The 11383-nt window shown below is 58.0% G+C and overlaps 3 protein-coding genes across 3 annotated transcripts; 2 read left to right on the top strand and 1 right to left on the bottom strand.

Annotated features, from left to right (window-relative positions):
• Nucleotides 1–169: 169 nt before the first annotated feature.
• Nucleotides 170–1615, bottom strand: PSEUBRA_000905 (uncharacterized protein; the record flags this gene model as incomplete). Its single annotated transcript, XM_016434208.1, has 1 exon — nt 170–1615. One exon carries the CDS (start codon nt 1613–1615, stop codon nt 170–172), a length of 1446 nt encoding a protein of 481 aa, XP_016294301.1.
• Nucleotides 1616–3716: 2101 nt separating this feature from the next.
• Nucleotides 3717–7340, top strand: PSEUBRA_000906 (Acyltransferase 3; the record flags this gene model as incomplete). The annotated part of the gene is made up of 1 exon (XM_016434193.1): nt 3717–7340. One exon carries the CDS (start codon nt 3717–3719, stop codon nt 7338–7340), a length of 3624 nt encoding a protein of 1207 aa, XP_016294302.1.
• Nucleotides 7341–7788: 448 nt separating this feature from the next.
• On the top strand, nt 7789–11118 carry PSEUBRA_000907 (Sel1-like protein; the record flags this gene model as incomplete). The annotated part of the gene is made up of 1 exon (XM_016434203.2): nt 7789–11118. One exon carries the CDS (start codon nt 7789–7791, stop codon nt 11116–11118), a length of 3330 nt encoding a protein of 1109 aa, XP_016294303.2.
• Nucleotides 11119–11383: the final 265 nt, after the last annotated feature.

Consider the following 11383-nt stretch of genomic DNA (forward strand, 5'->3'; position numbering starts at 1 on the left):
CCGCTTGCGCTGCACAGCAGCAACGGTCCAGAAATAATCTGTGTGCGCGAGTTTGCTCTTACTTGTGACTCAACGCACAATCATCTTCAAAGCAGGCAGCTTGAGGATCTAGAATGACTGCGATTATAGCGAACGAAACTTGAGAAACGACTGAATGCGGTATATGCGACTACTTCTTATTTGACCTCGCCGTGGGGTTCCACTTCTCGAACTTGATGAACTCCCTAAAATGGCAGAAGATGGACATGAAGCTGACGCCGCTGTAGTAGAAGGGGGCCAGCAGACCGAACAGGATGATGCCGGAGGGATGTGTGAAGTTGGACCTGTTCTTGAGGGTGATGCAGATGGTCACCGCTAGGCAGATCAGGTTGACCGCCAGCGCCCACATGGACAATTGGAAGCCGCCAAAGTTGTCGAACCACGCTCGCAGGCCCTCGTGGGGGAAGCTGAGGATGAGCGACGAGACGAGGATGAAGAGGAGCTGCGTGTTGATGTAGAAGTAGAGCTCTCGGTAGACGAGCAGCTGGAAGAGACCGATGCGGGAGCGCCAGCCGTTGTCGTCAGAATAGGCTCCACGGCGCACAGAGGGAAGTGCATGTCGGAAGGCGACCTGCGTCCAACCCTGCGACCATCGCATGCGCTGTTTGAGCAGTGCCGGTATGGTCTCCGGTGCGAGCTCGTAGGAGAGCACCTTGAGATCATACTCGATGCGTGCACCCGAGATGATGGCCCTCATGGAGCTGTCGATGTCCTCGGTGAGCATGTGCTTCTGCATGCCCAAAGTTCGGAGAAGCGATGCGTTCCAATGACCATTGGAACCGCCAAAGAAGCCGTATCCTTGCACTTCAGCTCGCCCACTGTGCATAACGCCGTAAATCATGTCGAATTCGGCCGCCACCAGCCTGGTGGTCAAGGTCTCGTCGTAGTTGTACACGCAGCATCGACCCTGGATGATGTCAATACCACCTTGCAAGAACCTCCTAGCGACCCATCGTAGGGCGTTGGGATCAGGGTAGTGGTCCGTGTCGTACAGGCTGATGAGGTCGCACTTGGAGTCCAACGAAAGGTAGTGGTTGATGTTATCGGCCTTGGAGGTCGAGTTGGGCACCTTGATGATGCGTAGCCTGGCGTGGGCGCTCTCGAGCTCCCTCAGCTCGGTCTCGATGGGCTCGATGGGCTTGGGCGTGTTGTAGACCAAGTTGATCATGAGCTTGTCGGCGGGGTAATTGATCTCCCTGAGTGCGTAGCGGAGCTGTCGCATGATGATGTCCTTCTCGTTGGGAAGGTAGGCGACGAGGACGACGTCGATGCGTGGCCAAGGCTTGCCGTTGTCGGTCTCGCCCCATCCTTCCTTGGCTGCTTTGCGGAACGCTCGTCTCGCCTTCACTGAAGGTCGGATCGACTGCATCGCTTCGGTGGAGACGGAGAGCGCCGTGAGGGTCTGGAGAGCGAGGTAGAGGTAGAAGAGAATCTCCTGCAGCTTGGACGGGATGACAATGTAGAAGAAGAAGCTGAAGACGCTGTAGCTTGCGAGTAGGATCACGGGCGTCCAGCCGTAGATGAAGGCGGAAGCGTTGGCGAACGCCCTGCTCAAGGCGCCTTGTGAGCCTCCCATGCTGGATCCTGCTTGTATGTGGTGGTCAAGGACCTCGTTCGACGGGAAATGCCAGCAGCGCTTTTGAAGATGCTTGTAATAGTCGCTGGATGAAGGTCTTGATGGTCGTTGGACGAACGATGTCTGGTTGCGAAGGAACTTGCGAATAGGTGGAGAAGATGCAAAGGTGATGGGATCCTTGCTCAGAGCGGAGTTGGTCGGGGTCCACACCGGCAAACAGACGCAGAACCAAGGATGGGCAACATACCAGAGCAGTGCACTCAGGCAAGTGGCTAATTCTCTTGTGAAGGCTCGACGGAAGCGGCTAAGTTCAGGGTTCACAACCGGTACTACTGTCGCTCTACAGTTTGACATTCAGGAAGCTACAGGGAGGCTATGAAAAGATAGGACACCGTTCGAAACCTTGTCGAGTCTCGCAAAAGACGAGCTCGCCAAACCGACCATGTTGCGTCAGTCTTCCAGGCGCCGCACTCCGCGCTGTTCATGGGCAATGTACAGATGAAGAGCAGGCGGGCGGGCGTCACAGCAAATGCGAGGCGGCGCCAGCAGCGTGCAGACGATTTGACCGGGCGCTCATCTCAGCCGCAGCCGGGATCAAGTGAAGAAGGGGTCCGAGATTTGGGCCACACAGGCCACGCGCGGGCCCGAGACAAGACAACAAACAGGCTTGTACGACGCTAGCGGAAAAAGGTACATGAGGGCCATGAAACTAATCGTCTGTTCGTCGGCGACTTGTATGTGAGAGCTGCGTCAATGCTGAGGAGGTGGAAGGCTGGCGGTCGTCATTTCTCATGAATGTCTCGGTTGGAGGCGGACGCAAATTGAGCTGAATCGGCTAAATTGGATTTGCCCAGACCCAGAATTCGGATCTGCGTGTGCAGCGTCGACGCGAGCGTCGGGTTGTCGATGCTGATAGGTACTGGCTTGGCTGCCTGTTTTTACGGCGTCGACTTGCGCTGGCTGCGTCGCCTTTTCATGGCCCCTTGAACGCACGCAATAAATCGACGATATGAAAGTAGTCGAGACCAAGCGAGAGGCACGCCGCTCGCGAGACATTTTTGCACCTCCGCCAAATTTGTGAGAGTGAGAGAGAGATTGCCGACCTATCCTCTAAAGAAGAGCTCTGCCAATGCTGTCATGATTGAGACCTCTTCCGCCTTACCTTACCCTCGTTGGCTGCTGCTCGTCGCACAACAGCGTACACACAGGCATGCGCAATCACTCATTTGAAACTCGCACGAGGTCGTCTTCTGAGGTATCTCGGATCAGATGAAGTGATCCGCTCGAGTCTGCTCATGTCCAAGCCCTGATCGCCTCCTCATCCGCCTCCGCCTCATCTCGTCATTCGACAGTTGCAGCCCTGACAAGCTGCTGTTCGGCAGTCTACATGGCATTGCCGCCTTCGCTCCGTCTCGGACCCTGTGATTTGAACCCCGATTGGCAAACGCTACACTATCTTAGTCCAAAGCGGCGTGAACCGTCGTTGGTCTCAGCAGTGAAGCAATCTTAGACAGCGCTCTCCACTTGGCCATGGTGCTTTGCCGAGTTCAACACAAACTTGAACGTCTCGCAAACGCCCCTCTCTCCGAGACATAGGCGGTCATTTGAAGACCGTTCCTCCATTGCAGTTCTGGCCTATCTCGTTCACCTTCCCCTTGCTAGCCAGCACCTTCCGCATCCACTCTTTCAAGCTCCAACGGTCCTTCCGTCTCTACTACCCGCTCATTGTTTCTTACAGCTGTCACTTTTACGCATCCACGTTGGACAATCGGGTCCGTTGGCACTTTCCTTTCGCGACTACTCTTCTCGCTATTGCCATTCACCACTTCCCTTAGCCAGGCTTTGCTTCCTACCCACTGTGCATTGCAACCTGCTCTTCGACTAGATTCGGCATCAACGACATTCCTTTTCGCTCTTCGCCATCATCTCGGATCACAACCTCGCCACTCCTTATACTCGTCCATTCATCAAGACCTCACTCGGTCCCCCTCTGCATGAGTGGCGGCATCCTTCTTCTCTGATCTCGTCGTTCTAGACGTCGGATAGAGACCTTCCTTCCTTGCCACGGAGATTCACAATACACATCAAGGTGCAGCTCGAAATGATCGCAATCAAGACGTTGACCCCCGCTAGGCTGGTCGCCTCGGCGCTTCTCATTGCCACCTGGTCAATACCGCTCATCCATGCAGCATGCGAGTGCGGCTACAGGGACCCCCTGACCGACGCACTCTGGACAGATCGCACCATCACCTACTTTAACGAGACCGGCTTCAACGATGTGGTCACCCAGCCCGCGCAGTCACCCCGCATGTACGGAGGTGCCACACCGGGTGACACGGGCGACGGTCAGCAAGCCTGGTCGCTCGTTGGCGATCTCGTCAACAAGTGGGAAGAGAGCTTCGACGCAACCTACCGCAGCGCTGTCAGCTACAACAACACATACATCGACGACAACGCACTCGCCCTGGAGGTTTCTCCGGCAACTCGTCGAGACCGCATTGTCAATGGCTCGCAGATCGTCACTCGAAGGCGCGACATCCTCTACGGTTCCTTCCGCGCCCAGATCGAGCCCGCCGTCTCGCGCGGTGCGGGTGCTGCCTTCAAATTCAGCGCCGCCTACAACGACTCGCAGACCGTCAACATCGGCATCTTCACCTCGGATGACCCCGCCAACTCGACGCTCCAATGGTCCTGGTCTGCTTACGGAAAGGGCGACACGCCTGTCAAGAACAACATCTCGTCGCTGGGCACCTTCGACTACCTCGAGCACCGCTTCGATTGGCAGCCCGAGCTGCTGCAGTGGCGCAACGCGGCCACCAACGAGAGCGCCAACTTCTATTCCGTCGAGAGGGGTGTCAATGCTACTCGCCTCCCCATCGCACCCGTGCCCATCAGCTTCGAGGCGTGGGCCAATGGAGAACACTCCCAGTCGCAAGGTCCTCCGCAGCGTCAGCCTCTGCTGACCCACGTCCGCTACGCTCGCTTCTTCTTCAACTCGAGTCTCGAAGAGCGCAACTCACAATTCGAATCGCAGTGCTCCGCAGCCAGCGCCAACACCGACGCCGTCTGCAGCACCGAAGACTTCGCGCTTCGTGACAGCACGCCCTTTGATCTGGCCGCGCTCAGCAAGATGACGGTCCCCAACTTTTCGTACCAGACCCCACTGTACGCGATCATTGTCATCTCGATTGCAGCAGGCATCTTTGTCATGACCATCGCCCACGGTCTCGTCGTCCGTTCCATCAAGGCGCAGAGCAAGAAGCGCGCTGCCGCCATCGCTGCTCAGCAAAAGGAGGTAGAGATGGACACCATCTCCGACTCGTCCTCTCAAACGCAAGCCGATTCACTGAAGCTGCCGCCCGTGATTTCGGCCTTGGCGGCCGAGGAGTCGAGCATCGGCAAGTCTCCTCCTCTCACTCCCCTGGAGGGCGAAAGCGTCGAGGACAAGGCTTTCCTCTTCACCAGCAAAGACTCAACTGCCACACCCGGCAGGATGAGCCCCACCGTCGGAGCCGCGAGGACAGCAACCATGCCAGTGCAGCTCTGGACGTCTCCCGACCTCGTCTATGGTTCCGACTCGGATTCGGACGATGACGATGACGATGACAGCAGCTCCGTCGGACACTCTTCCGTCAGTCACATTGGCTCTGGACCCAGAGCCCCAGGCATCTTGCCGCACTACAACACACACGCTGCCCTCAAAGACAGGCGAGCCTCATCGACGCTCCACGGGCACGATTCGCCAGCACCTAGCGGCTCCGAGACGCCTCGCTGGATCGAAGACATGAGGCGAACACAAGCGCTTCCCTATGTCGCTCCTGGTTACGTCGGCGAGCCTGCGGCTTCCGTCTATGCTTCTTCCGTGTCGAGTCGAAGGGGCTCCTTCATCGAAGTGGCCAGCGACAAGGGCGATCTGGACCCTGTCGAGCTGATGGACGACGACAAGCCCGACCAGCGTTCCCTTGCCAGCGGTTCCCAATCCGGTCATGGTCACGCGCGTGCAGCATCCACCCACAGCCAATACGCGACGCATGATCAGATGCTCAGCATGCATCATCGCAACGACTCGTTCGCGACGATGAACAGCGGAATCCCGCCTTCCTTTATCTACGACTTCCAGCACGAAGGCACGTCGCGAGCGGGGTCCGTCTATCAGGGATCAGAAGCGCACGAAGACCTCTCACGTCCACAGATCATTCAATGGCAGCAGCGAGACCTGAATGCCGCCGATGGAGAGGTCGGTGCGCTCGCCAAGCCCGAGCTCGGTGACGCCGACGGACGCAAAGCTCGTGATGGTGCCGGCGCCAAGGTCAAGCCGCCCGAGTCGTTGCTCCAGTCCATCCTTCGACGCGCCAACGAGCTGCTCTTCATCAAGGGAACCACCAAGCTCACTTCGACCGGAGCACGAAGAATCGACTACCTGGACGGCATGCGAGGCTTTGCGTGTTTCCTCGTCTCGTTCCATCATTTCATGCTCATCTACTACTTTGGCATCACCACACCCGCTGCGGCGCACCACTACCCCAAGTTCGAGTTCTGGTTCCGCTCCATCCTTGGCCCAATACTGGTCAACCAGGGCCTCAAGTTGGGTATATTCTTCATGCTGCCTTCGCGTACCATGACCAACCGATATCTGCTCAAAGGTGGCCTGCAGAGCTTGGCCGACAACACCGTTCGACGTGTACCCCGTCTTGCACTGCCCGTGTTGGGCGCTGTCCTGGCCAACTACTTCTTCATGGACGTAGGCGCGTTCAAGTGGGTGCCTCGTCTCGCTTCCAGGACGTGGTCGACCTGGTCGTACTGGCAGAACTTTGACAACGTCATGGTCTTCCTCGATGCATTCATCTCGTTGTGGTGGTCTGCGCCTCCCGTGTCGCCTGCGCTCGTCACGGGGTACGCTACCGGTGTGCTGTGGACCATCCCGGTCATTGTGCAGGGTACGTGGACGTGCTTGGTGTGCGCTCTCGTCGCTCACGAGATCAAGAACGCGTACAAGCGCTTCGCCTTCTACGCTCTTTGCATCGGTCTCAGTTGGTTCGCCGGTACGTGGGACCTGTTCTTCATGGCCGGTCTTGTCGTGGCGGATCTAGACAGCAAGCTCAACTACCAGGCATGGGCGGCCAAAGGCATTCCTCTGGTTCCCGGCTTCATCCGCCGCGGCCTTCACCTTCCCGCTGCCATTGACAAGCTTCGCGTCCACGGTCAGGTGCTCCCTTGGGCTCTTTTCCTCGCCGCTTGGACTCAGCAGTACCTCTCTCAGATCCCTGGCGCGCCCGGCAACGGTTTCGACAACTGGGGCGATCACAGGCTCCACCCTGACTGGACGTACGAGGTGCCTCACGCTTGGACCGACACGGACACCGGCGTGAGCTACACCGATCCGCGTGTGTCGGCGTTCATCCTCTCGTTCAGCTTCTTCCTGCTCACGGATCTGAGCGACCTGCTGCGCGCCTTCTTCCGCCTGCGCATTTGGTCGTACATCGGCAAGCACGCATTTGCCGTCTTCCTGATGCACGGTGTCGTCTTCTGGACATGGTCGGCGTGGTTGTGCCTCACGCTGCTGACAGCCGGCGTGCCCTACTGGGCCACCATCCTGGTCGTGTTCTTCACCTCGTACGGCATGCTTTTCATCGTTGCAGAATGCTTCACTGCCACCTTCGACAGCTGGGGTGGTCTCTTCTCCAAGGCAGTTTGGAGAGCCACCTCTGGCGGTCTCGGCAGGTGATGAGCCCCACATACTTTCGTTTATATTTGTCCATTCGCATATGTCATACATCTCCACCGTCTCTTCGTAATCACTAGTACATCGTTTCCATCATCTCTGGTGTCTGTCGCAGCAACGAGGGATAGGGAGGTCAGCTGAGGCGTCAGCTTCGGACGGATCGCCAACCCTGGATTTTTGAAAGTGTAAGATCGCAATTTGGATGGCGCAGCTCAATTTAGCGCTGGAAGGTCGACGTGGAGGAATCGAGCTCGTGCTGTGCTGCACCGGCTGTTCGAGCACAGACCCTACCTCCTTGGTCAGTGATCATCACATCGACTCCAACATAGCCGACCAGGCTCATCTGTATCTTCCAAGAGCGAGGAGACGATCAGTCATCGCCACAAAGTGAATCTGGCACCTCGACCACAGCCACGCAGCTCGTGATCCGGCCATGCTTCCTATCTGAACCATGACAGCTTCGGATCGACGTTCGCTGCATCGCAGCAAGGCGCTGCTGGCGTTGCTGCTAGCTGGCTGCCTGTTGTCAGTCGTCGGAGTTGTGCATGCCGAGCAGGTACCGTTCAGTACGGCAGCATCAACTTCCCAGGCGGGCACCGACTATGCTCCACAGGAAGCCTACGAAGAAGCTCTCCGTCTACTTCGCACCACCATCCGAACCAAGTCTCCTCGTACCAAGGTCGCCAGATCGGGAGCGAAGTCGGTCTCCTCTTCATCCTCTTCGCCTTCATACTCTCACAAAGACGACGACACACCATCCACATTCAAATCCCTCAGAGAGGTGAACGCCGCTAGTGTCGCCCGCTCGTTGCGACGATGGTATCGAACCATCCTGGATGCTGCAAGTGATGCCGCTGCGTTCGACGCCGCTGTCAGCGCAAAGGCCAAAGGCACCAGCTCCATCAAAGTTGATGGCGCTCATCGGTGGCGAGGTCCACCCATCGCACCCTCTCAGCACGAATCACAATGGCCCGGGGACAGCCCAATACCGCTGTGGCCAGACTGGGAAAGGTTGTCAGAAGGAACGACGCCAGTGAATCCAACAGACAGCGTATGGGAGAGCATCATGTTCGGACCCTTTCATAGCAAGAGCGCAGCATCCTCGGATCTGACGATCGCAGTACCTTCAGATCACAACGGCGGCGACAGCGAAGGCAGTCCGGCAACGCGAGATGCGGTCTCGCTGCTCATTTTGGCTGGATGGGGTCGAGACTCGGTCGACTGGCAATACGAAGCGTATGCTTCCACGGCTCGCAATGGATCTAGCTTACTTCATGCCGCTTTCGACAAAGTGACACCGACCGGGGGACCCGGTGGCGACGGATCGCCAGCTTTGGCAGATGCGCTGTGGGTGCTGGGAGAGCATTCGTTGTGGGGCACGCACGGAAGTCAGCCCAATCTCGCTCGTGCTCGTGCCTGCTATCAACGCCTTGCGGACCTCAGCCACGATCAGTATGGCAACTCGACGGCCGGCAACGCCAGTGCGCATGCTCGCTTGGCTTTCCTTGAGGGCAGTGGCTGGGAGTCGACAGTTCGAGGCGACTGGAAGCCTCTCCCCAACGACGTCAGCGCTTGGTCCTCATTCTCCTCTTCGCCAACCTTTGACGACGTACGCTCGGCTTGGAAGAGAAGGCGCGAGCTGTTCGCCCAGCTCAAACACGACGATGGACAACGACAAGCCAAGGCCGTCCTTCACTACACCATTGCTGCCAATGCAGGTCACGCTCCATCGCAGATGGCGCTCGGTTTCCGGTACAAGCAGGGCATCGGCGTAGCATCCTCTTGCTGGAACGCGCTCGAGCTCTACGAGAAAGCGGCCGAAGACACCTACAAGCGCTTCAAGGCCGGTCCTCCGGGCGGACTCACGTTGCCGTACACCAAGATCCGCATCTCCGACCTCGACGGCGGCGCATACGGTCCTGGCGCCTCCGTCGCTTCGACTGGCTTTGCTGTGTTGAATCCAGCGGTGCAAGCTGCGCTCAATCGCCAGCCCAGCTCGACTCGTGATCCTTCAGCGCTCGAAGATCTGCTCGAGTATCACATCTACCTGGCTGAGCACGGCGACGTGAAGAGTTCCCTGTTCATGGCGCATGTGTACTATCACGGCAGCATCTACTCGTCCAGCGAAGCGGCAGGCGCCGTTCGTCGAGACTACCGACGTGCGTTGACGTGGCTCCTGCGTGTCGCCAAGGATGTGTGGCCTCGCAAGGCAGGAGAAGTGAAGCGCGGTGGCCCAGCCGGTTACACAGCAAAGCCGGGCGACAAGAGCGAGGACGTGCAGCTCAAGGTGGAGGACCACTTGCTCGCACACGCTGGCTCAGCGGCCGGCATGATCGGTCAGATGTACCTGCGGGGCGAAGGCGTCAAGCAAGACTTTGCACGAGCATGGATCTGGTTCTCGCGCGGCAAGGACACAGGCGATCCCGAGTCGTACAACGGGCTCGGTGTGATGCTGCGTGATGGTCTAGGGGTACCAGTCGATATCGTCACTGCCACCAATTACTTCGAGGCAGCGGCCAAAGTGCGACACAGTGGAGCCAACGTCAACCTGGGGAGGATCCATATGGATATGGGCGACCTGGACAACGCAGCCAAGTGCCTCACCGTCGCCTCGATGGGAGAGAGCCGTTTCGAGGCAGTCTACTTGCTCGCCAAAGTCAACGCTCGTATCGCACGCAAGGAGCAGTCGAGTGATAGCTGTCGCAAGGCGCTGTCTGGCTTCAAGCACACAGCTGAGCACGGAGACTGGTCGACGCGCATCTCGCACAAGGCCGAGCATGCCTGGCGGCGCAACCAGCGTCAGAAGGCGCTGCTCGGCTGGGCACTGGCGGGCGAGATGGGCTACGAATCGGCTCAGAACAACGTGGCATACATGCTGGATCGCGCCAATTCTCGCGCTCGCGTCCTCGATCTCACAAGCAGCAACGTCAAGCAGGACGGCAACTTTACAGACCGGTTGGCGCTGATGCACTGGACCCGATCGGCGGCGCAGAGCAACGTGGACGCGATGGTCAAGATGGGCGATTACTACTTCCATGGCATCGGCACGGGCAATCCTGGGCAGCCCGCCTACGAAAAGGCGGCAGCTTGCTACTCTGCCGCTGCTGACAAAGGCGTCTCCGCTCTCGCCTATTGGAATCTCGGGTGGATGTACGAAAACGGCATCGGTGTCGCACGCCAGGACTTCCATCTCGCCAAGCGATACTACGACACGGCCGTGGAGACCAATGTCGAAGCGTATCTGCCGGTCACGTTGAGCCTGATCAAGCTTCACATCCGTGCAATTTGGGCGGCCGTCTTCCGATCCGAGTCGAGTCAGAGTGCCATCTCGCTCCTCTCATCGTACGCTTCGTCGGACAGAGGCAACACAGCGTACACAGAGGCAGAAGAGCAGCAAGCAGCAGTCAAAGAGAAGCAGGCCGAGGAGAAATTGAAAAAGGTATACGAAGAGCAGGGGGGTGGTTATGGCGACCCGAACGAGCCAGAGACGTGGGCTGCGAGGGAGGGCGAGACGGACGAGGATCTGGACGACATGATCGAGTCGGGTCTGCTCATCTTGGCGCTGGGTGGGCTGGCGTATCTGGCATACGTGCGGCAGAATGTACAGCTTCAGCTGAGGAGGGAGAGAAGGGAGCAGGGCGATGATGCACAACAACAGCAGCCGCATCCAACACAGCAGCAGGAACAGGGAGAGCAACAACCCGCTCCGCGTCAACCGAATCCGTGGGCACCGTTGGGTGACGAGCCCAACGCGGCCGCCAACTTTCTTGCTGGGCTCTGAAGGTTCTCTTTGTGGATCAATCTTGTCATTCTCTGGCACCCGCATGCTTTGACCATTCGTCGTGCTGTGCTGTGGTGTGTGTGAGTAGTATTGGCTCGAAGTTCACGATGTAGAGGAGAGGTATGGCCAAAAATCTGCGCTTGTTAAGTTGCTAGGTGTGGAGGATTTTCGCTGGACCCTTGCCCGTTTCATCGCCGTGTGCTCCCTTTCCTTTTTTTCCGTCTCTTATGTAGGCTCGGAATTCGGCGGTCTTCAAGCCCAAAAA

Source organism: Kalmanozyma brasiliensis, assembly GCF_000497045.1.
Source record: "Kalmanozyma brasiliensis GHG001 unplaced genomic scaffold PSEUBRA_SCAF11, whole genome shotgun sequence".
NCBI lineage: Eukaryota > Fungi > Basidiomycota > Ustilaginomycetes > Ustilaginales > Kalmanozyma > Kalmanozyma brasiliensis.